We start from the raw sequence: 25,506 nt of genomic DNA on the forward strand, positions 1-25,506 counted from the left end.
CCCCATAACCCAAGACCCATATCCGCCCATGTCATAACCTCCTTTCCATAGGCCTTGCATCCGCCCTGGTGGAAGGGGAAGTTTACGGGAAGCACCTGAACCTTACACAACATTAGCAGCACTCCAGCGGCTGAGAGGAGACGAGGAGAGGTAATGTTAGTATACCTGTTACTGTATCTGTTAGCATCTGTTATTAGTATCTGTCACTGTCTACAACTGCGATCTACTGACGATCAATACTGAAACATCCGCAGAGAAACACCAACAGACTTTAGAGTGACTCTTGTTATAGTGAAAGCTGTGACTGTGAGCCTGCCGACAGCTAGCTCGGCTAACTCTGCTAACTGCGCTAACTGTGCTAACCGGCAGCTGTCAAAACAAACGATCTCCTTTAGCTAGCTGTTAAATCTCTGCTGAACAGTTCGCGGCCGGTGTTGTTGAAGCAGAGCAGCTGTAGGACTGTAGGAGTTTCTCTGAGTCAGTATCCATGTAGCCTGTGAACAGTGTTGTATTTATATTCCTGTCAAACTCAGTTCAAACAGGCCTTGTTGTTATGGGGGGATCGAGCTAACTCAGCTAACTCAGGCTACTGTAGCTTCACTGGAGGAAACTTCTCAACGTTGAGTTGCTTCTAAACGCAGTCAACAAGTAGTAATCTCATCCTTTAATAACTTTAATGATGAACAAACTAACTGCCAGCCTGTGATCAAGAGCTTTTGTATGTTCTTGCCACTGTTTTCTATGCGGAAGTGAGTGAAAAGCAGTAACAAATCAGTGAATTTAGATGGAAATCGCATCAAAACTTGAATTTCAATAGATTGAAGCTCTGTGTGGTTGGCTGATGGACTATTCACTTTCTTATGTGAGGTCTAATTATCAATATGCAGCAACATTGAAGCAATGAAAGTAGTTATTTCGTTTCCTACAGGCAGTACCTCACAGAAAATTGATAAATTCACATTTTAAACCATTGATTTCTACTTGATTCCATCATTATATAAAAACTAATAGGACCTAACGTTTGCTTACATTTCACATTGTGAAGATTTACTTTCTGTTTTCTTAATCAAAGCTTTGATGGAGAATTAGTTAAAGCTGAAGTTTGAATTAATTTCGCAGAAATGTAATTCAAATAGCTTCTTTTATCAGACCAACAGCATGGTATCAAGTCTTGGGCTGCAACTAACGATTATTTACATTGTCAATTAAATTATTGATTATTTTCTTGATTAATCGATTAGTTGTTTGGGCTATAAAATGTCAGAAAATATAGTGAAAAATGTTGGATGACGTCCTCAAATATCTTGTTTTGTCCACAACTCAAATATATTCAGTTTACTGTCACAGAGGAGGGAAGAAATCAGAGAATATTCACATTTAAGAAGCTGGAATCAGAGAATTTAAACTCTTTTTTTACTAAAAAAAAAACGATTTATTGATTATCAAAATAGTTGGTGATTAATTTAATAGTTGACAATTAATCGATTGATTGTTGCAGTTCTAATCAAGTCCTAGATTTCAGAAGCAGGAACCAGAGAATATTTGTAGGCTTTATACTTGACAAAAATCCCTAGAACGATTAATTCATTATCAAAATAGTTGCAGATTAATTGTTAATTCTGTTGATCGATTAATCATTTCAGCTCTACGATGCATACGGTTGACATGTGGTCATAAAAATATCTATACATTCATGTCCTTACAATATGCATATATACCAACAAATTCAGTTCAGTTCAGTTTTATTCAACTAAAATAACTTTATTTATCCCCAGTAGGGCAAATAAAATGTATTTGTCTGTAGAATATGATGTGTAGGCCAGGACATCTCTGCAGCACGATAATATTTAATTGAAAATGGTATTTTGGCACACATTTCCCCTTTTCACCACCACCAAATATTGCAGTAGGCCATGTTGCGATTTTGATGCAATTTCGATTAATTGTGCAGCCCTAGAGAAAAGCAGCACATCCTCTGCTTTGAGAAGCTGAAAAGGGGCAAATATTTGACATCTTTCCTTGTTCAATTACTTAGAAGGATGATCATATTTGTTGTCTTTTGACAAATCAATTCATGAACAAATTCTTTCACCAGTAAGCCTTTGGTAACTTGTGAGTCAATGAGTGCTTCTGTAAAAGATGAAACATCATAGAGTAAATCAAAACGAAATAAAACCAGTAATGAGAGTAATCAGTTTGATGCAGGTAATGGTATATAGAAGAAACAATAGTGCATTTAAACGACTTGTTTGCCACTAATCGCTGCGTTTTCCAGAGTTTTCTGCATGCGTTTGTGAAATATCTCTGAGGAATGAATTGTGCAGACATAACTGGTGTCAAAAAGCCCAAACAAAGAGCCAGTGATGGAGAGGCAGCCCCATAGCCCTTTACCATTGTCCCCCTTAATGAAGCGCCAGCCTGGGTATGCAAGCTGCTCGGCGTCTGGGTGGTCACAGGATCTCCAGCCAGTGTGTAGTTAACACTGCGTTACACAGTTAGAACAGTTTCTGTCTCACACAAACGGAAGCTCATGGCATCTACCTGCCACCTGATACGTCCAGGCTGAAGGCTGCAGGTTGTTCACATGCAGCTGAAAACACACGGGACGAGAAAAAAAGGGGCAGAGATTTCTCTCTTTGTCTACAGTCATGAAGTTATTCTCAAAGTTAGTGTGGCACATAAGCCCTTTTACTAACCAGCTTTGTGTTTAGATTGCAAGATCATCCAAGTGTCTGGCAGTAATAATTCCCCCCTGTTTATATCTGGTTTAGTGTGTTACTGCCATTATCGAATTATGTTCTTGATTAATAACTCTCTTGTTTGGTGCATAAGATGACAGAAAGTACGAATACATTTAGAGATTACTCGATCACGTTTCTTTGGCCGATCGTCGATGAGCCATATCGGCCGATACCGATCGTTTTTTTTATGCCGGTGGCAGCCGTGGCTGGAGGCAATATGTTTTCAGGTTGTCCGTACGTACATACTCAACCTCACAAACGTCCACTTGGACTCAAGGATGAACTGATTAGATTTTTTGTGGTCAAAGGCCAAAGGTCACCGTGACCTCACAAAACACGTTTTTAGCCATAACTCAAGAATTCATATGCTAATTATGACAATTTCACACAAATGTCTAACAGGATCAAATGATGAAGTAATGACATGTAGCACCAAATCTGTGTAACAAATGGTATCAACCCAAAAACTGCTGCAACATCTTATGAGACATAATAGAGCATGGGGATGGACATCATATACTTCTATTATAATGTTCTAAGTCCTTATACACTTTGACTATCTATTTGAATTAATGAATTCATTCATTCATGTTTATTTCTGATTTATGACTAGAACAACTTGACACACAGTGCTGAGCTTCATCTCAAGTTAATCTTCAGGTTCCCAGCTTTCAGATGATGTGCACCACTTCTATGTGACTAGGGATGTTAAGATACCAGAAATCTAGTAGTCGATACCAATACCAGTGAATTTACACGGTTCTCGATACCAATTCGATACCACGGTCAAAAAAAACAAAATACAAAATAAATCCCATGTAATTCAACCTGCACTCCTTACGTTACAAAAAACAGAGGCATGTAGCCTTTAAGTAATAAATAAAAAGAAACGTCTATTAACATATTAAAACAGAACAGTGGCATGTAGCCTTCAAGTATTTAAAACCAACGATATTGTCTGGATGTCTGTCTTTGAGGTGCTTTGCTAAATTGGAAGTACGACGGCACCGTTACTGCTCCGCATACTGGTTTCTGCGAATCTATTATTACTTCTTGTAAATCCGCCTCGAACGCAAAGTACTTCCTTACCCGACTCTTGCTATTTGTTTTCTCAACGAGTTGAGGTGGAGGTAGCGCTGCAGCAGCTGCCATCTTTCACGTCTCGTGTTGTTGTTTTTTTCCGTGCTGTTACGGCGTTCTTCTTCTTCCTTCATTTCACGGCAGATGAGAACACTTGTAAGCGTATACTGCCCCCATTAGATCCGGAAGAATCGCATCTCCAGTACCTCCGCTCTGGTACCAAATGACCATTACAGGCATCGTTCGGTATATAGCTTTGGTACCGAAGAAAACGAGTACCGTCACATTTTTTTAATTTTGGTGCCGAGTTGGTACAGAAGTACCGGTTCTCGTGACATCCCTATATGTGACATCTACTGTTGACCTGCTATCTCCCCCTAGAGACCCTCTGTACCCCCCTAAAAAAAGACTAAAACCGGTCTGTGCAAAAGAGGTGGGAGTGGAAAAGTTTAAGGTGTATAGAATATATTCACAACTCTGAAAGGAAGCTGTCTCTTCTCTCACTTCATTACAGCTTTACGGGTATAACGTTTCAAAGTCTTTCCAGTGAACTTGTGAATAAGAGTTTGTAATAATACGACTGTCTCTGTCCCCCACCTGTTGCTTCTCTCTTTCGTCTCCTGTCTTCCTCCTCCTCCTCGTTCTCAGATGCAGACTATAAAGTGTGTGGTGGTGGGTGACGGTGCGGTGGGAAAGACTTGTCTTCTCATCTCTTACACCACCAACAAGTTTCCCTCTGAATACGTCCCCACGGTGAGTAACTTTTAAAACCAACTGACACTGAAAGTGACATGCTGTAAACATACAGTAGTGAGGTTTTCCGCTGCCTCTGTAGCTCCTTCCTGTCACACAGGAAGTGTTTACAGTGTATCTGGATTAAACAGACATAAATCGGACTGTTGTTTACATGAGCAGTGATCTGTCACCAAAACTAAGAAGGCCTTTATAGTAAATCAAAGGGGAAAAACTATTATATGAAACTAGAAAACCTAAGGAGGCTAAATAACGCTCCAAACTTACGTTCATTTTGGCGAGGAAAAACTGCCATGGCCATTTTCAAAGGGGTCCCTTGACCTCTGACCTCCAGATCAGTGAATGTAAATGGGTTCTATGGGTACCCACGAGTCTCCCCTTTACAGACATGTCCACTTTATGATAATCACATGCAGTTTGGGGCAAGTCATAGTCAAGTCAGCACACTGACACACTGACAGCTGTTTACAATAATAAATATATACATACATTTCCATAAAGCAGCATATTTGTCCACTCCCATGTTGATAAGAGGATTAAATACTTCTCCCTTTAAGTTACATTTTGAACAGATACAAAATGTATGATTAATTTGTGATTAATCGTGGTTAATCGTGATTAATCGAGGTTAATCGTGATTAATCACGGTTAATCGTAATTAATCGTGATTAATCGTGATTAATTGCGATTAAATATTTGAATCGATTGACAGCCCTAATTAAAACTAAAACAATTACCCAAACTATTCCTTTAATGTTATATTATCAGAGAATGGACCCGGTGGGAATCAAACCCCCATCCTGCCGTTTTGTTACGCTGGTGATGGCAAAACCTCAAGTATCGGGTGCTTGCTGTTTGGGTGGATTCCTAGGATTGCAACCCTCTGTGTGTGTGTGTGTGTGTTTGTGCATGTTTGTGTGTTTAGATACAGAATGTAAGTGTGTGGTTGCTTATTTTCATGTAGCTGCAAGTTAAAATATTTGAGATTCTCTAGGGTCCGTCTACATTTCCTGTTAGATGCATTTTTACTTTAGTTGTCGAGTCCTGCTGAAGCAGCACGATGAGGAAGCAGCCTCACAGGCTCTGCAGATATAAAATGTGGTCCAGACTGTCGCCTCAGCTCCACTGATCCTGCAAACTCTGACGTTTTGGTCTGACTCTGTAGAAAACAGCTGACTGACTGTTGACAGGCAGGACTGTCCTGCTGGAAATATCTTAAACATCTCTAATTGATGGGCCGCTCCACTGACTGCTGACTGGAGTTCTCTACTGTTTTCTATCAGTAGCCCATCTCTCTCTCTCTCTCCCTCCCTCTCTCTCTCTCTCTCTCTCTCTCTATCTCTCTCTGTCAGTCGTCAGCACAGTTTGATCAGAGGATTGCAGAACCAACAGTGCTGACTCAACTTTATCTTCCTCTTCCTGTCTGACCCCCCCTCCCCTGCCATCATTTAACCATTTGATTTGAATATGTCAGTACTGTCCCAACACCCACAGTATGTGTTTCTGTTTCATTGTGTACACATAGTTGGATACATATTAGACCACCTACTGTTAGGGGGGGACGACTATGATATCACACTTAGTCATTTTATCATAATATCCGTAGTCATATATTTAGTATAGTAAGTAATACCTGACAAATCAAAGTACTTAATCACAGTTATGCAAAAATCCTAATACAACCAGAGATATTAAAGGGAGGGCCAACTTAGTAAAAATAGTATGGCAATATCTCTGATGGTAAACAGATTTCTATCATCCCGGTATATCATTATGTGGTAATATTCTGAGAATAAAGTTGTAATATTTTGAGAATAAAGACAGTGTTTTGAGAATACATTTGTAGTTTTTTGAGAATAAATTTGTAGTTTTTTGAGAATATAGTGGTCGTATTTTGAGAATAAGGTCGTAGTGTTTTTACACTAAATTCGTAGTATTTCGAGAATAAATTTGTAATATTTTGAGAATTAAATTGTGATATTTTGAGAATAAACTTGTAATATTTTGAGAATAATGTGGTTGTGTTTTGAGAATAAAATCGCAGTGATTTGAGAATGACGTAGTGTTTTGAGAATAAAGTGGTAGTGTTTTAGGAATAAAGTCATAGTGTTTTGAGAATAAAGTCAGTATTTTAAGAATAAAGTGGTAGTGTTTTGAGAATAAAGTGGTAGTATTTTAAGAATAAAGTGGTTGTATTTTGAGAATAAAGTGGTAGTATTTTAAGAATAAAGTCATAGTGTTTTGAGGATAAAGTTGTAGTATTTTAAGAATAAAGTGGTAGTGTTTTTAGAATAAAGTCAGTCTTTTGAGAATAAAGTGGTAGTGTTTTAGGAATAAAGTCATAGTCTTTTGAGAATAAAATCATAGTGTTTTGAGAATAAAGTCATAGTGTTTTGAGAATAAAGTCATAGTGTCTTAAGAATAAAGTCATAGTGTTTTGAGAATAAAGTGGTAGTATTTTAAGAATAAAGTGGTAGTGTTTTAAGAATAAAGTCATAGTGTTTTTAGAATAAAGTAGTAGTGTTTTAAGAATAAAGTGGTAGTATTTTAAGAATAAAGTCATAGTGTTTTGAGAATAAAGTCATAGTGTTTTGAGAATAAAGTCATAGTGTTTTGAGAATAAAGTCATAGTGTTTTGAGAATAAAGTGGTAGTATTTTAAGAATAAAGTCATAGTGTTTTTAGAATAAAGTAGTAGTATTTTAAGAATAAAGTGGTAGTATTTTAAGAATAAAGTCATAGTGTTTTGAGAATAAAGTCATAGTGTTTTGAGAATAAAGTGGTAGTATTTTAAGAATAAAGTCATAGTGTTTTAAGAATAAAGTCATAGTGTTTTTAGAATAAAGTAGTAGTGTTTTAAGAATAAAGTGGTAGTATTTTAAGAATAAAGTCATAGTGTTTTAAGAATAAAGTCATAGTGTTTTTAGAATAAAGTGGTAGTATTTTAAGAATAAAGTCATAGTGTTTTAAGAATAAAGTCATAGTGTTTTGAGAATAAAGTGGTAGTATTTTAAGAATAAAGTCATAGTGTTTTAAGAATAAAGTCATAGTGTTTTTAGAATAAAGTAGTAGTGTTTTAAGAATAAAGTGGTAGTATTTTAAGAATAAAGTCATAGTGTTTTAAGAATAAAGTCATAGTGTTTTTAGAATAAAGTAGTAGTGTTTTAAGAATAAAGTGGTAGTATTTTAAGAATAAAGTCATAGTGTTTTGAGAATAAAGTGGTAGTATTTTAAGAATAAAGTAGTAGTGTTTTTAGAATAAAGTAGTAGTGTTTTAAGAATAAAGTGGTAGTATTTTAAGAATAAAGTGGTAGTATTTTAAGAATAAAGTCATAGTGTTTTGAGAATAAAGTCATAGTGTTTTGAGAATAAAGTCATAGTGTTTTGAGAATAAAGTCATAGTGTTTTGAGAATAAAGTGGTAGTATTTTAAGAATAAAGTCATAGTGTTTTTAGAATAAAGTAGTAGTATTTTAAGAATAAAGTGGTAGTATTTTAAGAATAAAGTCATAGTGTTTTGAGAATAAAGTCATAGTGTTTTGAGAATAAAGTCATAGTGTTTTGAGAATAAAGTGGTAGTATTTTAAGAATAAAGTCATAGTGTTTTAAGAATAAAGTCATAGTGTTTTTAGAATAAAGTAGTAGTGTTTTAAGAATAAAGTGGTAGTATTTTAAGAATAAAGTCATAGTGTTTTGAGAATAAAGTCATAGTGTTTTGAGAATAAAGTCATAGTGTTTTGAGAATAAAGTCATAGTGTTTTGAGAATAAAGTCATAGTGTTTTGAGAATAAAGTGGTAGTATTTTAAGAATAAAGTCATAGTGTTTTTAGAATAAAGTAGTAGTATTTTAAGAATAAAGTGGTAGTATTTTAAGAATAAAGTCATAGTGTTTTGAGAATAAAGTCATAGTGTTTTGAGAATAAAGTGGTAGTATTTTAAGAATAAAGTGGTAGTGTTTTAAGAATAAAGTCATAGTGTTTTTAGAATAAAGTAGTAGTGTTTTAAGAATAAAGTGGTAGTATTTTAAGAATAAAGTCATAGTGTTTTTAGAATAAAGTAGTAGTGTTTTAAGAATAAAGTGGTAGTATTTTAAGAATAAAGTCATAGTGTTTTGAGAATAAAGTCATAGTGTTTTGAGAATAAAGTCATAGTGTTTTGAGAATAAAGTCATAGTGTTTTGAGAATAAAGTCATAGTGTTTTGAGAATAAAGTGGTAGTATTTTAAGAATAAAGTCATAGTGTTTTTAGAATAAAGTAGTAGTATTTTAAGAATAAAGTGGTAGTATTTTAAGAATAAAGTCATAGTGTTTTGAGAATAAAGTCATAGTGTTTTGAGAATAAAGTCATAGTGTTTTGAGAATAAAGTGGTAGTATTTTAAGAATAAAGTCATAGTGTTTTAAGAATAAAGTCATAGTGTTTTTAGAATAAAGTAGTAGTGTTTTAAGAATAAAGTGGTAGTATTTTAAGAATAAAGTCATAGTGTTTTAAGAATAAAGTCATAGTGTTTTTAGAATAAAGTAGTAGTGTTTTAAGAATAAAGTGGTAGTATTTTAAGAATAAAGTCATAGTGTTTTGAGAATAAAGTGGTAGTATTTTAAGAATAAAGTCATAGTGTTTTGAGAATAAAGTCATAGTGTTTTGAGGATAAAGTGGTAGTATTTTAAGAATAAAGTAGTAGTGTTTTTAGAATAAAGTAGTAGTGTTTTAAGAATAAAGTGGTAGTATTTTAAGAATAAAGTGGTAGTATTTTAAGAATAAAGTCATAGTGTTTTGAGAATAAAGTCATAGTGTTTTGAGAATAAAGTCATAGTGTTTTGAGAATAAAGTGGTAGTATTTTAAGAATAAAGTCATAGTGTTTTTAGAATAAAGTAGTAGTATTTTAAGAATAAAGTGGTAGTATTTTAAGAATAAAGTCATAGTGTTTTGAGAATAAAGTCATAGTGTTTTGAGAATAAAGTCATAGTGTTTTGAGAATAAAGTGGTAGTATTTTAAGAATAAAGTCATAGTGTTTTAAGAATAAAGTCATAGTGTTTTTAGAATAAAGTAGTAGTGTTTTAAGAATAAAGTGGTAGTATTTTAAGAATAAAGTCATAGTGTTTTGAGAATAAAGTCATAGTGTTTCGAGGATAAAGTGGTAGTATTTTAAGAATAAAGTAGTAGTGTTTTTAGAATAAAGTAGTAGTGTTTTAAGAATAAAGTGGTAGTATTTTAAGAATGAAGTGGTAGTGTTTTAAGAATAAAGTCGTAGTGTTTTAAGAATAAAGTCATAGTGTTTTTAGAATAAAGTAGTAGTGTTTTAAGAATGAAGTGGTAGTATTTTAAGAATAAAGTCATAGTGTTTTGAGAATAAAGTCATAGTGTTTTGAGAATAAAGTCATAGTGTTTTGAGAATAAAGTCATAGTGTTTTGAGAATAAAGTCATAGTGTTTTGAGAATAAAGTGGTAGTATTTTAAGAATAAAGTCATAGTGTTTTTAGAATAAAGTAGTAGTATTTTAAGAATAAAGTGGTAGTATTTTAAGAATAAAGTCATAGTGTTTTGAGAATAAAGTCATAGTGTTTTGAGAATAAAGTCATAGTGTTTTGAGAATAAAGTGGTAGTATTTTAAGAATAAAGTGGTAGTGTTTTAAGAATAAAGTCATAGTGTTTTTAGAATAAAGTAGTAGTGTTTTAAGAATAAAGTGGTAGTATTTTAAGAATAAAGTCATAGTGTTTTGAGAATAAAGTCATAGTGTTTTGAGAATAAAGTCATAGTGTTTTGAGAATAAAGTCATAGTGTTTTGAGAATAAAGTCATAGTGTTTTGAGAATAAAGTGGTAGTATTTTAAGAATAAAGTCATAGTGTTTTTAGAATAAAGTAGTAGTATTTTAAGAATAAAGTGGTAGTATTTTAAGAATAAAGTCATAGTGTTTTGAGAATAAAGTCATAGTGTTTTGAGAATAAAGTCATAGTGTTTTGAGAATAAAGTGGTAGTATTTTAAGAATAAAGTCATAGTGTTTTAAGAATAAAGTCATAGTGTTTTTAGAATAAAGTAGTAGTGTTTTAAGAATAAAGTGGTAGTATTTTAAGAATAAAGTCATAGTGTTTTGAGAATAAAGTGGTAGTATTTTAAGAATAAAGTAGTAGTGTTTTTAGAATAAAGTAGTAGTGTTTTAAGAATAAAGTGGTAGTATTTTAAGAATAAAGTGGTAGTATTTTAAGAATAAAGTCATAGTGTTTTGAGAATAAAGTCATAGTGTTTTGAGAATAAAGTCATAGTGTTTTGAGAATAAAGTCATAGTGTTTTGAGAATAAAGTGGTAGTATTTTAAGAATAAAGTCATAGTGTTTTTAGAATAAAGTAGTAGTATTTTAAGAATAAAGTGGTAGTATTTTAAGAATAAAGTCATAGTGTTTTGAGAATAAAGTGGTAGTATTTTAAGAATAAAGTCATAGTGTTTTAAGAATAAAGTCATAGTGTTTTTAGAATAAAGTAGTAGTGTTTTAAGAATAAAGTGGTAGTATTTTAAGAATAAAGTCATAGTGTTTTGAGAATAAAGTGGTAGTATTTTAAGAATAAAGTCATAGTGTTTTGAGAATAAAGTCATAGTGTTTCGAGGATAAAGTGGTAGTATTTTAAGAATAAAGTAGTAGTGTTTTTAGAATAAAGTAGTAGTGTTTTAAGAATAAAGTGGTAGTATTTTAAGAATGAAGTGGTAGTGTTTTAAGAATAAAGTAGTAGTGTTTTAAGAATAAAGTTGTAGTGTTTTGAGGATAAAGTGGTAGTATTTTAAGAATAAAGTAGTAGTATTTTAAGAATAAAGTTGTAGTGTTTTGAGGATAAAGTGGTAGTATTTTAAGAATAAAGTAGTGGTATTTTAAGAATAAAGTCATAGTGTTTTGAGAATAAAGTCATAGTGTTTTGAGAATAAAGTCATAGTGTTTTGAGAATAAAGTCATAATGTTTTGAGAATAAAGTGGTAGTATTTTAAGAATAAAGTCATAGTGTTTTTAGAATAAAGTAGTAGTATTTTAAGAATAAAGTGGTAGTATTTTAAGAATAAAGTCATAGTGTTTTGAGAATAAAGTCATAGTGTTTTGAGAATAAAGTCATAGTGTTTTGAGAATAAAGTGGTAGTATTTTAAGAATAAAGTCATAGTGTTTTAAGAATAAAGTCATAGTGTTTTAAGAATAAAGTCATAGTGTTTTTAGAATAAAGTAGTAGTGTTTTAAGAATAAAGTGGTAGTATTTTAAGAATAAAGTCATAGTGTTTTGAGAATAAAGTGGTAGTATTTTAAGAATAAAGTCATAGTGTTTTGAGAATAAAGTCATAGTGTTTCGAGGATAAAGTGGTAGTATTTTAAGAATAAAGTAGTAGTGTTTTTAGAATAAAGTAGTAGTGTTTTAAGAATAAAGTGGTAGTATTTTAAGAATGAAGTGGTAGTGTTTTAAGAATAAAGTAGTAGTGTTTTAAGAATAAAGTTGTAGTGTTTTGAGGATAAAGTGGTAGTATTTTAAGAATAAAGTAGTAGTATTTTAAGAATAAAGTTGTAGTGTTTTGAGGATAAAGTGGTAGTATTTTAAGAATAAAGTAGTAGTATTTTAAGAATAAAGTCATAGTGTTTTGAGGATAAAGTGGTAGTATTTTAAGAATAAAGTTGTAGTGTTTTTGGATAAAGTCATAGTTTTTTGAGAATAAAGTCGTAATATTTTGAGAATAAAGTTCTACATTCTTTGAAGATAAAGGAATATTTTGAGAATAAGATTGTAATATTTCTGAGATAAAAATTGTAATAAACGTATGTATGTAATGTTATTATTGTGATTTCTATCACAATTCAATCATGACATTTTGTTCTCTAAATATAAAAAAAAACTTTTATTCTCTAAATACCATGACTTAATTCTCCTGATATCAAGACTGTTTACCTGTCATATTCCAACTTCTTTTCTAATTCAGACTATATTCACATTACATCCCACCTTTTGACTTTATTTCCAGTGGTCCTAATATTTCATCGTAGTAAGTAACAACGGTGAAATTCATCCATATAATAATAATAATAATAATAATAATAATGATTACATACCTCCCACTCATCCACGCTGTTTAACAGTTTGGTCAGTCAGAAACAGTTATGTAATTTTTATTGCTTATTGTTCCATTGTTTTCTGACCCTTATTGTTTTTATTGCATACGCAACATTCTGTTCCTGCCAGTATTAATATCCTATTGTTAGTAACGGCACTGTTACTCCATGCCAAACACTAGTTTCATCTCAAACCTTTGGAACCAATAATCACAATTGATGACTTGATTTCATTATCATGCAGCCATCATGTGCCAAGTTAGACATGGAATTAATAAAACTTACACTTTCAGTTATAATATTGGTATTCTAAGTTTACAGTATGTTTTTACACATCCACCTGCAACTACTACTGTTTGGTCTTTTCTTCACTTTCAGTACGAGATCCAATCGCAGCAAACATGTACAAACTTTCTGTTCTGTCTTCACTTCATTGTGTTGAGCTTTTTCACGTCAGTGCTGCATCTCGTTAAGCTGCTTCCTGTCAGTCAGCTGACAACCACCGCCACAATAAGAAAGATCAGGAGAGAGGAAGTCTCCACCAGGAAATAATCCCTCAGAAACATGTACACTTATCAGACCGTCACATTTGATCTGGAGTGTCTTTGTTAGGGAGTTCAGTTCATGCTGAGTTTTGGTATAAAATCTAAGCATGTGTTAAAGGGACTGTTTGTAAGAATCAGACATGCTTGTTGACAGCGACACCTGTGGTCGTTAAGCCTCAGCCTCCCGACCGCGGCCGGAGGGAACGGGAGACAACGGAGTTTTGGTCGGAGATGATAACGTTTCTCGCTGAGGAGCCCCGTCACTTCACTTCACCGTGTGTGTGTACAGCGCTCTGCTATAGAGGACGGCACCTATGACTTTGCTGCTGGTGGGATCCAGAAGTAAATAAATAAATGAATCTCTCGCTGGCTGCACAGTACCGCTCTGAGCTGGTGTCTGTATCAGCAGAACTCCCTTAAAAAAACAAGGAAATAGCACAGTGGCTCTGATTACTGAATAAATTTAGCGATAAAATTAGGTTAACCATCTTCTCTGAATCCATCCAAGCATCTCCTGTAATTCGGCAAACACGTAATCCACCAAAGAGCACGTGTCTAAGTATTATTTTACCGTGTGTCTCTGTAACGTGAAATGGACGAAGAGGAAAAGCAGTCCGATGAGTCCGGTTACTGTGGTGTCTTCATGATTTTAGCAGCTTTTCTCATCAACTTGTCACAGAACTCCATCTGTATTTATTATTGTTTTGGTAGTCTCTCACCGTGCTGCAGTACCACTCTCCGCCTGAACTGTTACTAATGCACCAGCGGGGGCGCTGTTTTAAAAAGAACAAAAAAGGCCTTATTAAACGCTGTTTAATATATGACATCAGAATCAGAAATGCTTTTATGCTTATAATGCTTATTTATTATTCCCAGTGGGAAATTACAATTGTTCCATTTTAGAATAAAAATATATATAAACATAGATAAGTTATGAGAAAAATAGAAATAAGAATACAGATGAAATGTAAATGTGTGCATTATCAAAAATAAATGCAAATATAAAATTAACTATCAAAGAAATCACATAAAACTTAAGTATAGGGGACATCAGATTACTGCATACCATTTCATTTTTTTAATGAATACATTTTTACATTTAAATATTTTTAATTAATAAAAAACTAATTTGAAGTTCCATGTTCTGTCGTTTATCATTCCATAACTTTTCCTGATGTTTTTGATTTTTGCCTTGGTATCGTTTCAGTATCGGTATCGAGATATTTAGGCAGGGTATCGTATTGATATCAGAATTTTTGTATTTTGACAACACTAGAGCAAAATGTAAATCAGTTAAAGTTATTGTAATGCTAAATAACACAAGCACTAACTGGCCACTTCTCCATGTAGCTGCAGCTCTTTTCCACAGTACCAGTGTGTTGTTATCAGACTGTTTCTAGCAGCTTCTGCAGTCTGAGCTCTGTCCCAACACATTATCATCACAAACCTGTATATGCTTGGTGTGTGAACAATGAGCATGTGTGTGTGTACTTTGTATTTAATTGACATATGTTGGTCTGTGTGTGTCTCCGTGGCTCATGCCTCAACGTATCACTCAGCGTTTCTGTCTGAACTTGAACTGACTAGTACTTCACCTCTCTGTGTGTTACACCCTGAACTGTCTTGTCAATCTGTCTGATTGGTTGAGGTTGCCTCTCAGTTCTGGAAAAACAAAACAAGTAACATTCGATTAAGTAAATTGACTTTTTCCTGAACAACTAGAAGAAGAAACAGTTCTCTGTCAGCAGCTCCCCCCCCCCCCCCCCCCCCCCCCTCTCACCCTCCCCCCACCTGTAGTTATTAGGGTGGCCTGTGGTCAACTGAAACCGTAAAACCAACATAGCCAGTCCAACACAAACTACTGAAAAGTGAAAGTATCACCATGAAAAATAACTGGAACTAAACTGCTTTGTCATTTTGTCTATTTATAGAGTGTTGTGGCGCCAGTACCTTTTGTTCCTTTTGTCTGAATTTTTGTTCTAAAACGGGAAATAGGCCAGAAAGAGTCTTGAGAGTTTTGAAAGAAAAAGAAAATTTATGTCTCATTTCTACTGATCAATAATATTACTGTTCACTGCACTTTACACTATTTAAACCCATCAGTAGTGTCTGTGTAGATAAATTAACTCCAATAGGAGACTTCTACTACTATTACTAGAAGTCATAGTTCAAATAAAATTGTAGGAATTTTGTAAAAAGTGAGATTTTCATGTCTTTTATATTATAAAACAGGTTTAAGTGCTTTATAAATACTGTTAAACTATCTAAACGCTCAATATACAGAGAAATACACACAGCCCGTATTCAGAAATTGTGCGTTTGAAATAAGTTGTTTTTTGTCGTTTGTGATGTCTAAAATATACAATATTTAGACAAACGTTTTTAAATGTTAACATTCTAAATGTCTCCCAGTTAATTTCCTGTTGCAGTGTATGTAAATAACATCAGCTGACAGGAAGTAAACATGGACCCAAACTGTTGCCTAGCAACGTAATTCCGTTGAAATGTGCTAAAACGTAGCGTTTCAGACAGAGGGTAAATACAGGTGTATTCAAGCAGACAGTATGAGGACAATAAAGTTTTTTTTGAACATTACAACATGTAAACATGTTCTAGTAGAAACACAAAATACAAGTATGAACCTGAAAATGAGGACGATATGGGACCTTTAAGATAAATATTAATTACTATATGCAGTACTATATTTTATCGGCTGGTCAAAATTTATTTATACATTTTTTATAATAATATATACACACCTATTTTTTTCCACTACTTGTGTACAAAACAGTCCTGTCTATTCCTCACCTTTATTTGTCCAGCTTTGTTGTCCTTGTCCCTCGATGTTTTTTCTATTTCTGTGTAAGTACGTTTAGAGAGATGCATAAAAGCCGGAGTCAAATTCCTTATATGTATTTATGTACTTTATTTGTACTGTACTGTACATGAAATACATTTCCTAAAACTTAGTCCTTTAAACTTGGATTTAAAAAACAAAAAGGTATACACAAGATGAGATGTTGTTTGAAGTCATTCGAAATGTCATTTGAAAACCAAACTTTTTGTCAACAGTAGTTCTTTATTCTGAGAAATATAAAAAAAAATTTTTTACAAATGTTGCACAAGAGAACTTAAATAAAATTGTCTAAAATGGTTTAAATTGTGTTTTAAATGAGGGAATATCTGTCTGAACAGACATTTGTTCATTTTGACAACTGATTTAGTTTTAGTTGTAGCCTTTTCAAAATGTATATTAGTTTTAGTCACATTTGAGTCCCTTTTTGATTATTGTTTAGTCAACAAAAGTAAAGCATTTTAATTTAATATAATATTTTTATGCACGCTGATGCTACAGCTGTTGCCATCTTTGTTGTGTACAGTTTACATAGTTTCAGGTTTTGTTTTCTTGTATTGTGAGTTTAGCAGGAAGTGTCTCAACACAGCTGTTTATTGGCCATAGTTTTTTATTTTGAATATTACTTTTGATTTAGTTTTTTTTATCTTGTTTGTGTTCTGGAAAAGTTGTCAATATTTTTTGCCATCAATGAAATAAACACAGATTTGATGCTTTGAATACTTAGAGTTTGATACCCGGTGTCACAGACACATTTCAGTCAGTACTGAAATAATGTTGAGCTTCGATGCAGCCCTAGACGTAGCGTGGGAGTGTAACAAGCGTTTCCAGTCGCCTGCTGTGAACCTGCCTGTTTAAATAGTCTAAACCGATGCAGGAGTAAACCTAGCTGGAATCCCTGTTCGTAATACTCAACGTAGCTTCCTCTCCTCCAGGCTACATCCTCCATCCTTATGTGGAACCTGTCTGTGCATACGGAACTTCATTAAAACCAAACAGTGTCTGCAGGCTACGGCAGGTCGACGGCGTGTTGAAGCCGTGCTGCGTATTCAAGCAGGCACAGTGGCTATAAAACCAGCTCACTTCCACTCTCACAGAGCTGCTGCGTGTTGAGGCCGTGCTGCTCGTTCTGGTACACGGCAGCAGCCTGGAGGTACGAGAGTGATGAAACAGGAGGGAGAGTCTGTTCACCTGAACACTCCCTTTACTGAGAGCATTCAGCTTCTTTCCATCAGTTTTACAGTTTCTCTATACATTCAGTAATGAGGATAAGGATGTCTACATGCACTTAATGCCTCTGATTCGTTTAAGGCCCAGAAAACCTATTCTGTAGCCTCTTACCATAAGTGACGGGGTCATAGGTGAAAACACGCAGGTTATTTCATGATTTGTGGTTTTGATGAAGGTGGGGCCCCCTGTTGGAAAAAGGTTATACATCAGACCGGTAGGCTCTCATCACTACGCCCCTTTTTCGGGGGAAAACAATCCCCCGTCATGCGTAGGCAGCTACAGCGTAAACAGAGTAAGTTGAAACATGTCTCCAAACTTCTACTTTAAAACAAGGTGTGGTCGGTTGCACCAACAATAAATCCCCAAACGCTGTGATCTCTGATCTGTTCCCCTGCCATGTCCTAAAATAAGATCCTGATATAGTCAAGTCCCGTTTATTTATAGAGCACATTTAAACGTTGACCGAAGTGCTGTCTGTCTGTCTGTCTGTGTCCTGTTGTACTTCTTTCAGTATGAGTTTGTCTGGTCCTCACTTCTTTAAAGGGCTGTATAGTTTCATAATCACTGTTACCTTCCAAGTATAGTACAGAGCACGTGTATGTTTCCTCTGTTGGACATTCACGAGCCTCTGAAAGATGAGAAGTATACTTCCTGTTTAGTTTTAAATATCGTCTGAGATCATATGTCTTTTTCACATGTTTACTTCCTTCCTTTGTGTTCTCTTCCTCCCATCATTCCTCACCCTCCCTCACCCTCCCTCAGGTTTTTGATAACTATGCAGTGACAGTGATGATCGGCGGGGAGCCGTACACTCTGGGACTGTTTGACACTGCAGGTAAAAATAACGTCTGCATATAGTTTATGAAATACTTTGTTAATATTGGTAGGACTAGAGGCAGCGATGTCAACAGGAACAGTAGTAATAACAATAAATGAAAAATAACAATGTTTTTATTATTAAGCAGAATAAAGGGAACTATTATGATGACATACTCTAGAGCCCGTCTTCATCTTATCAGCTTTCATCTACTTATTAATTTGTTAGTACTTATTTCATTATATTATGCATTTCTTTTCTTTATGATCATAATTATTTAATGAATTTCAATTTATTTTCCTCATTTATTTACTTACCATTATTAAGTTTATTATTTTAAATGTTTTTTATTATTGTTAGTAATATTGACAATAATCACATTAAAATAATAATAATTATTACTATTAGTAGTAATAGTAGTAGTAGTATTTTAGATATACATATTATGTCACCTTATGTTCTTTGTCTTAATCATTGATTTTGCATCTTGGAGAACAAAGTACATTTATGATTTAATGGAGTCAATAAATAAAAATTAAAAAATAAATAAAGTAATAACAATAATATCATACAGTAGCAGCAGTATTTGTTGTAGTACTAGAAATCTGTGAGTTTAATCTTTTCTAATCTCCGTCATCGACAACTGTCATGATGTCCATGTTGCATCTTAATTTACTGCTACAGTTTGTACATCGTGTTTGTGCGTCTCCCCCTGCAGGTCAGGAGGACTACGACAGGCTGCGACCCCTCAGCTACCCTCAGACCGACGTCTTCCTCGTCTGTTTCTCCGTCGTATCGCCTTCCTCCTTTGAGAATGTCAGAGAGAAGGTGAGTTTGTGTGGTTGAGTCATTCAGTCACTGTGGCTATAACGTTCCCATAAAGCTGTTAAATGTCCCAGACTGGGGACGAGAATTTAGTTAAAGGGACTGTTTGTAAGAATCAGAAATGTCTTGTTAACAGCGACACCTGTGGCCATTAAGTCAACGGAAGTCAGCGTCGGGCTCACGCTTGCTCGCTCTACATAGACATGAACGAGCATCGCTCAAAACAGTGAGGCGACACACGTCAGCTAAAAGCACAATATCACTCTATATTTCAGCTGCTTGGCAGTAATGTTAGCTGACCAGACGAAGGTCTCTCCATGAATCAATGCTGATCCTAGTGTTGGCTTTTCCTGCCTCAGCCTCCCGACCGCGGCCGGAGGGAACAGGGGAGACACCGGAGTTTTGGTCGGAGACGATAACGTTTCTCTCTGCGGAGCCCCGTCATTTCACAAGACACGGGAAACCTCTGTTGGTCTGGAGGAGCTGCAGCAGTTATTTCTGCACAAACGTCCACTGTACATTCACTAGATATTCTCAGAGCTAAACTAACTCTTCTGCAGTGGGGAGTGTGCGCGCATGCACGTGAGAGTGGAGCAAAAGAGTGAGAACGAGCGCGGTGTGTGATCGTCGACCGGCGCACTTCCTCGGGGCTTGATGTTAACCCAGTCTGTCTCTTCACAGTGGGTGCCGGAGATTTCACACCACTGCCCGCGGACGCCCTTCCTGCTGGTCGGGACTCAGATGGATCTGAGAGACGACAGCAACACTCTGGAGAAGCTGGCCAAGAACAAACAGCGAGCTCTGACCTGTGAGAGCGGAGAGAAACTGGCCCGCGAGCTGAAGGCCGTCAAATATGTGGAGTGTTCGGCTCTTACACAGGTACATAAAGAGGGGGTGGAAGTCTGATGTTTCACTGATAGGTCAGAGTCTTTAAAGTAAAAGAAATGTGTCCTCAGCAATCAACGCTGATGTTGTCTCAATAAATTGTCACGCCTTTTGTGAAACACAATGAACCTTCCAGGAAAACAAACAGAGAACTGGATCTGGCTGACAGTGATCGATGGATCTTACATAATGTCGAGATAAACAGGAAATAATCTGAATTTTTTTGTATTCATTTGGGGGGAAAATGCAAGCAGCGCCACCACAGTTTCAATTCAAGGATGTTTATTGTTAATGAATCAAACAAGAAAAGCTCACACATGATCAAATCTAAATGTTTCACAGACTTTGTAAAAGTGGAATATGTTTTAAAGTAAACCGGACAATAATTACAACAGAAGTACAGTTTTCCAATAAATAATAATTATATATAATAATAATGCTATAATAATCAGCTAAATTTCAGCCCATCAAATGTGAGGATTTGCTGCTTTTCTTTGTTTTACATTGTAGTAAATTAAATATTTGGGGTTTTGAACTGTTGATCGGACAAAACAAGACATTTGAAGACACCTTGACCTCTAGGAAACTGAGATCTGCAGATTAATCAATAATTTAAAAATAATAGTTAGTTAATAATTATGCAGGCTCACACCTACGAGAGAGAGAGAGAGAGAGAGAGAGAGATTCCTGAAACTATTTTTCAGTCAGCCTTTATCGCAGCTTCTCTTTTATGATATATGGAATGCCATTTCATTCAATATTAAGTAAATAAATAAATATGCCTATAAAATAAATCCTGAAATAAATAAATGAGGCTATGAATAAATATATATATATAAATTTGTCATTATAGTTCAATAAATATATATATTCTTTTATTATTTAAAAAATAATGTTTTTTCAAAGGAATACTTTTAGGGGATTCAGGGGACTTTTATTTCATAATGCCACATTTATTTCACAGCTCTTTCTTTTTCAGTCTATTATATTCAAATGAATGGGGCGTGGGAAAAAAAGTATTGAACTCATTTATATATTTATATTTACATTCATATGTTAATGGCCTCATTTATTAATTTGGGGATTTATTTCATTGTCATATTTATTTATTTACTTCACAGCTGTTTTTATTTCCATCTGTTATATTCAAATGAATGGGACGTCAATATAAAAATAATGAACTCATTTATATATTTATAGTTACATTCATATATATATTGCCTCATTTATTAATTTTAGGATTTATTTCATTGTCATATTTATTTATTTATTTATTTCACAGCTCTTTTTATTTCCCTCTGTTATATTCAAATGAATGGGGCGTGGAAAAAAATATATTGAAGTTATTGTTATGTTTATATTTACATTCATATATGAATTGCCTCATTTATTTATTTTGGGATTTATTTCATTGCCATATTTATTTATTTATTTATTTATTGAATATGATAATATAATAAGATGTATACTTAGCTCATCTGTGTGTCTCTCTTGTGTCTCTTTGTCAGAGGGGACTGAAGAACGTGTTTGATGAGGCCATCCTGGCAGCTCTGGAGCCTCCAGACAACAAACCCAAGAAGCGCTGCGTCCTGCTATAGACGCCACAGAGGAGGAGGAGGAGGAAGAGGAGGAGGAGGAGGAGGAGGAGATGAACCCAGAGGCAGGCAGCACTGAGAGGAGGGGGAGGGTGTGGAGGTGGACGAGGTAGACACATGTTTAAACAGTGCCTTCAGCCGTAGTGGCTTAATGTGGGTGTGGTGTTGTTGTTGGAAGAGACGGGCTCTCGACAGGCTTTATTTTCACCATGTCGATTATAATATGACTAACACGTGAATAACACTCCTCACTAACCAGGTTTTAATTATAGGAGGAGGCTGGATGTTGAGCAATAGAGAGGGTTGCACCTCAGACGCCTTAAAGATACAAACAGTGGATGGAGTCACGGTTACAACCGCCCCTCTCAAAGTGATGACATTTAAGTTTAAGAGTTGTGTACAATGTCTGAAAAGGAGTTGTTTGGTCAGTATACACAGCTGTAGATCGCGCTTTATTGACATTTATGGTGAAGCTGGTTTGGAAAGACATTTTCTTAGACAAACTTTTGACATTGAGCTGACAGTTACGTTGTCACACTTACATCTGATAAAAATGTGTCTGAAGTCACAGTAAGGTTAGAAAAATGATTCTTTAAAATGTAAAATATATAGGAAACACAATCAGTGTCATTTTAATCTCTGTTTGGTCCAAAGCAGGTTGCATTTGGAAAATAAAGTCCATTAATAAAAAAACACAATGCAGCATTAATGACCCCCTTTACACCTGCCATTCAAATGTGTTTTGGGTGATCAGATTGCACTCGGAAAGTACCGGTGTAAATGCAACCAAAACGCACTGAGGACGTGTTGTGATCCGATCGGCCAAACCACCTCCGGAGGTTGTCAGGGATGCATTGTAACCATATTGAACACAAGTGTAAATAAAATTGTGTTTTCAATCCACATATAATAACTTTGTGAGTGGAAATACGTAACGCTAGGGAGGTCCCGAGTACCATTTTTTGGGCTCCCAATCTCACATTTAGCACCTTCTTAAATAAACAATTTGATAGATTTTCCCATCTTTGCTGAGCAAGAGTTTTGTGCAAAAGGAATTAAAGGTGCTAAATGCGGGATTGGATGCGTTTCTATTGCCTCTCAACAGCCCTCAACATGGCGACGGCTGAGCCGGCGGCGCGCAGCTAATGGTGCTAACGGTGAAAACAACAGCAAAACTGCTGACGGAGCTAACAGCGTTTACCTGAGGGAGAACTGGAAGGTGGGTGCTATGCTTCTGTGACGATTATCAGCTGTAACCGCCGTGTGAGAGCAGTGCAGAGCGGCTTCCGTGAGCTAGCCAGTGGGGCACGCTCACATGCACTAAAAGCACGCACGGCCGGCCCCGGTGATGTCAACAAAGGAGCTCTGATTACAACACACACACACACACAGAGGGAGAGAGACTTCATTCTCTGCTCAGGTAGAGTTTTAGGTTTTTAGGTTGTAGCTCAGTTTTAAAGCTAGAGCGAGCCCCTAAACGGCAGCATTTACAGGCTGATGTGTCCGTGCATTACGCACCGCCTCTACGGCAGCGCCCGGCGGCAAACCCATGTGTAAAGCAGCCTTCCTTTCAGACAGAACGATCGGATCTCAATGTAGACTGTGGAGACACATATTAATACCAGGTGTAATACAATCTGGATACGAGATGCAATTTGAATGCAACGTGTAGAGGGGGTCAGTGATATTTTTTACCGGCCACCAGTCTGATTAAAACAAGGAGAAGATAAAAATAAAGACATTCCACGAGCAAAACTACAAAACTACTGCTGTTTTTGATTTAAAGAGATGTAAAATCGTGACCCATCAGTCATGTTTACTGGTGGACTTTGAGAGAGTAACTGTAACCTGACTTCATCCATACCAGTGGAAAGAGATTCAGAGTCGGCTAATTAGAGTTTCAGCAGCAGCTTCACTGGCTTCTTCTGCTTTGCACTCTAAAAGACAATATGCACACATGTACACACATGTACACATGTACGCCAACATGCATACTTGCAATAATTTAAACGACAAAAGCGATGATGGAGAAACTTGACATCATCGCCATCATGTGAAAACGATGACGCGAGACAAAGCGGTCAAACTGTTTCCTCGAGCCGTCTGGCAAAATGACAAACGAGGAATAATCACCACATTTGTAGTCACAAGGTTTCAACCTGACAACAGAAATGTGCACGTATAATGATAAGCCGTATTCTCATTATGACCTCTTCTTCACAAAAAAGTCCTTTCTCTGCCATCACGCTGCCTTTTCTCTCTCCTGCCGTCTCACTGTGGACATCCTGGACACTTAAACTGCACCGTCAGCGGACATTCATTACGTTTGGCTGTATCTGAAAACTCTTCAAATCTGCATACAACCTAATATAAAGTATTTTTCTCATTTTGCTTTGGCTCAATTCTTGAATGAGAATAATTTTTTTTTTTCAAAACAATAAGCTCAAATCTCTGAACAATTAGTTTGTTGTTCACAACAGATTTGAATTTCTCATTCATTCAAGCAAATTCCACGTGTTTCGGCACGTGTGCAAAAGAGTGAGTACAATAACCACCTGCTCATGTGTTACTGATCAAAACCGATGAGTTGTTTCTCAGTGAAACTGTCCTGTCCGGTTCACAACTTCTAAACAATCTTTCACAGTTTGAGCCGTCAATTATCAAAATACGTCAGACATGCATGTACACTCCATAAATATCTATGACGAGGAGGCACGATTAGTTGTTTTTGAACTGAACTGCAGCAGGGTTTTTTTCATTGTTGTAGGCTTGTTTTGGCATAGATCGGTTCACAGTAACATGAAAGATCAAACGAGAATTTTCCGTTTACTGTACATGTACTACATTACTGCACAAATAATTTGACTGTATACATACAAATGTTCATGTAGCTACGACAGTATTGACTTTTCCCAGTAAACTTTGACCAACTGTTGAAATGGGAATCTAAACAGCTCAGTGAGATACACAACAGAATTCAGCTGCAGTCAGTGCCAATAAAAAGTAGAACAAAACAGAGAGTAGTATATAAGAAACATTTCCAGGGTTGATACTAGGGATGCACCGATACCACTTCTTTTTCAGACCGAGTACAAGTACGAGTACAAGTACTTACATTTGGGTACTCGCCGATACCGAGTACCGATACGAGTACTTCTCTGTGCCAAAAGACCCTCGTTAACAGTCAGCTGGTGAGCGACACACGGCAGGCTGGGGAGTCCCGCATACGAGGCGGTGCGCCGCAACCGGCTCTGGGTCGGCTTGGAAAGGCTCGGGGAGAAGGTGGCTCGTGGCCGCAGCTTTACAGCGCTCCCCGCCCGGACCTCGCCGCACCGTGACGGGGCTCCCTGCTCCCGGTGCGACTGTCGACCGGGGCCCCAACCACGTTAAAGGCGCCAGGGGTCTGTGGCGTTGTTGGCAACCCACCCAACCCGTCTTGAAACACGGACCAAGGAGTCTAACGCACGCGTGTGTCAGAGGGTGCACGCAAAACCCCATGGCCCAGCAGGGTGGGGCGCACCACCGGCCTGTCTCGCCCGCACCGTTGGGGAGGTGGAGCGTGAGGCCCCTAAAGATGGTGACGAGAGGTCAACGTCACACTGCCGTAAAGTGGTATCGGTGCCGTTGTATCGGAGCCGTTTTGCGAGTACGAGTACATGAGCACAGTATCGGACCCGATACCGGTATCGGTATCAGTGCATCCCTAGTTGATGGTGAAAAAACATGTAAACATTTTGAACAGTACGGCTCGCATTATGACAAAACAACTTTTCATTTTAGAGTCGTTGGCCAGTTTACTGACACAATAACTGGTTTAGAAGCATGAAAGAAGTGTTTTGGGTGAGTTACTACCTTTTACACACATGCAATAGAGTTGTGATGTCCCATCAAACAGTTGTGACAACTCCACTCACAGTTTCAACAAAGTTAAGACTGTTTAAAAAAAATGAGCCAAAGTGATTGAGAAAAACTGTAACATCAATACTAGGTTCATTTTGAGACGACATCATGTTCACTGCAAACAAACGAACAAACAAACAAACGTCACAGAGAAGAGCGTCGGCCTTAGCTCTGCGTGCGTGTTCTGTCGTGAGCCAGCCAGTCGGAT

At 36.1% G+C, this 25,506-nt stretch overlaps 1 protein-coding gene across 3 annotated transcripts; it reads left to right on the top strand.

Moving 5' to 3' along the window:
- LOC119503239 (cell division control protein 42 homolog) lies at positions 1–23,788 on the top strand. 3 transcript variants are annotated; one of them, XM_037794908.1, is made up of 6 exons: positions 1–150; positions 4,470–4,574; positions 18,039–18,111; positions 18,812–18,921; positions 19,600–19,797; positions 21,312–23,788. In XM_037794908.1, exons 2-6 carry the CDS (start codon positions 4,470–4,472, stop codon positions 21,399–21,401), a joined length of 576 nt encoding a protein of 191 aa, XP_037650836.1. In that variant the 5' UTR covers positions 1–150; the 3' UTR covers positions 21,402–23,788. The 3 variants fall into 3 exon arrangements, with proteins under 3 accessions (XP_037650836.1, XP_037650838.1, XP_037650839.1); XM_037794910.1 differs by having other exon boundaries at positions 107–155; XM_037794911.1 differs by lacking the exon at positions 1–150 and adding an exon at positions 4,222–4,343.
- The last annotated feature ends 1,718 nt before the right edge of the window (positions 23,789–25,506 follow it).

This window comes from Sebastes umbrosus, chromosome 15 (assembly GCF_015220745.1).
Source record: "Sebastes umbrosus isolate fSebUmb1 chromosome 15, fSebUmb1.pri, whole genome shotgun sequence".
Classification (NCBI taxonomy): Eukaryota; Metazoa; Chordata; class Actinopteri; order Perciformes; family Sebastidae; genus Sebastes; species Sebastes umbrosus.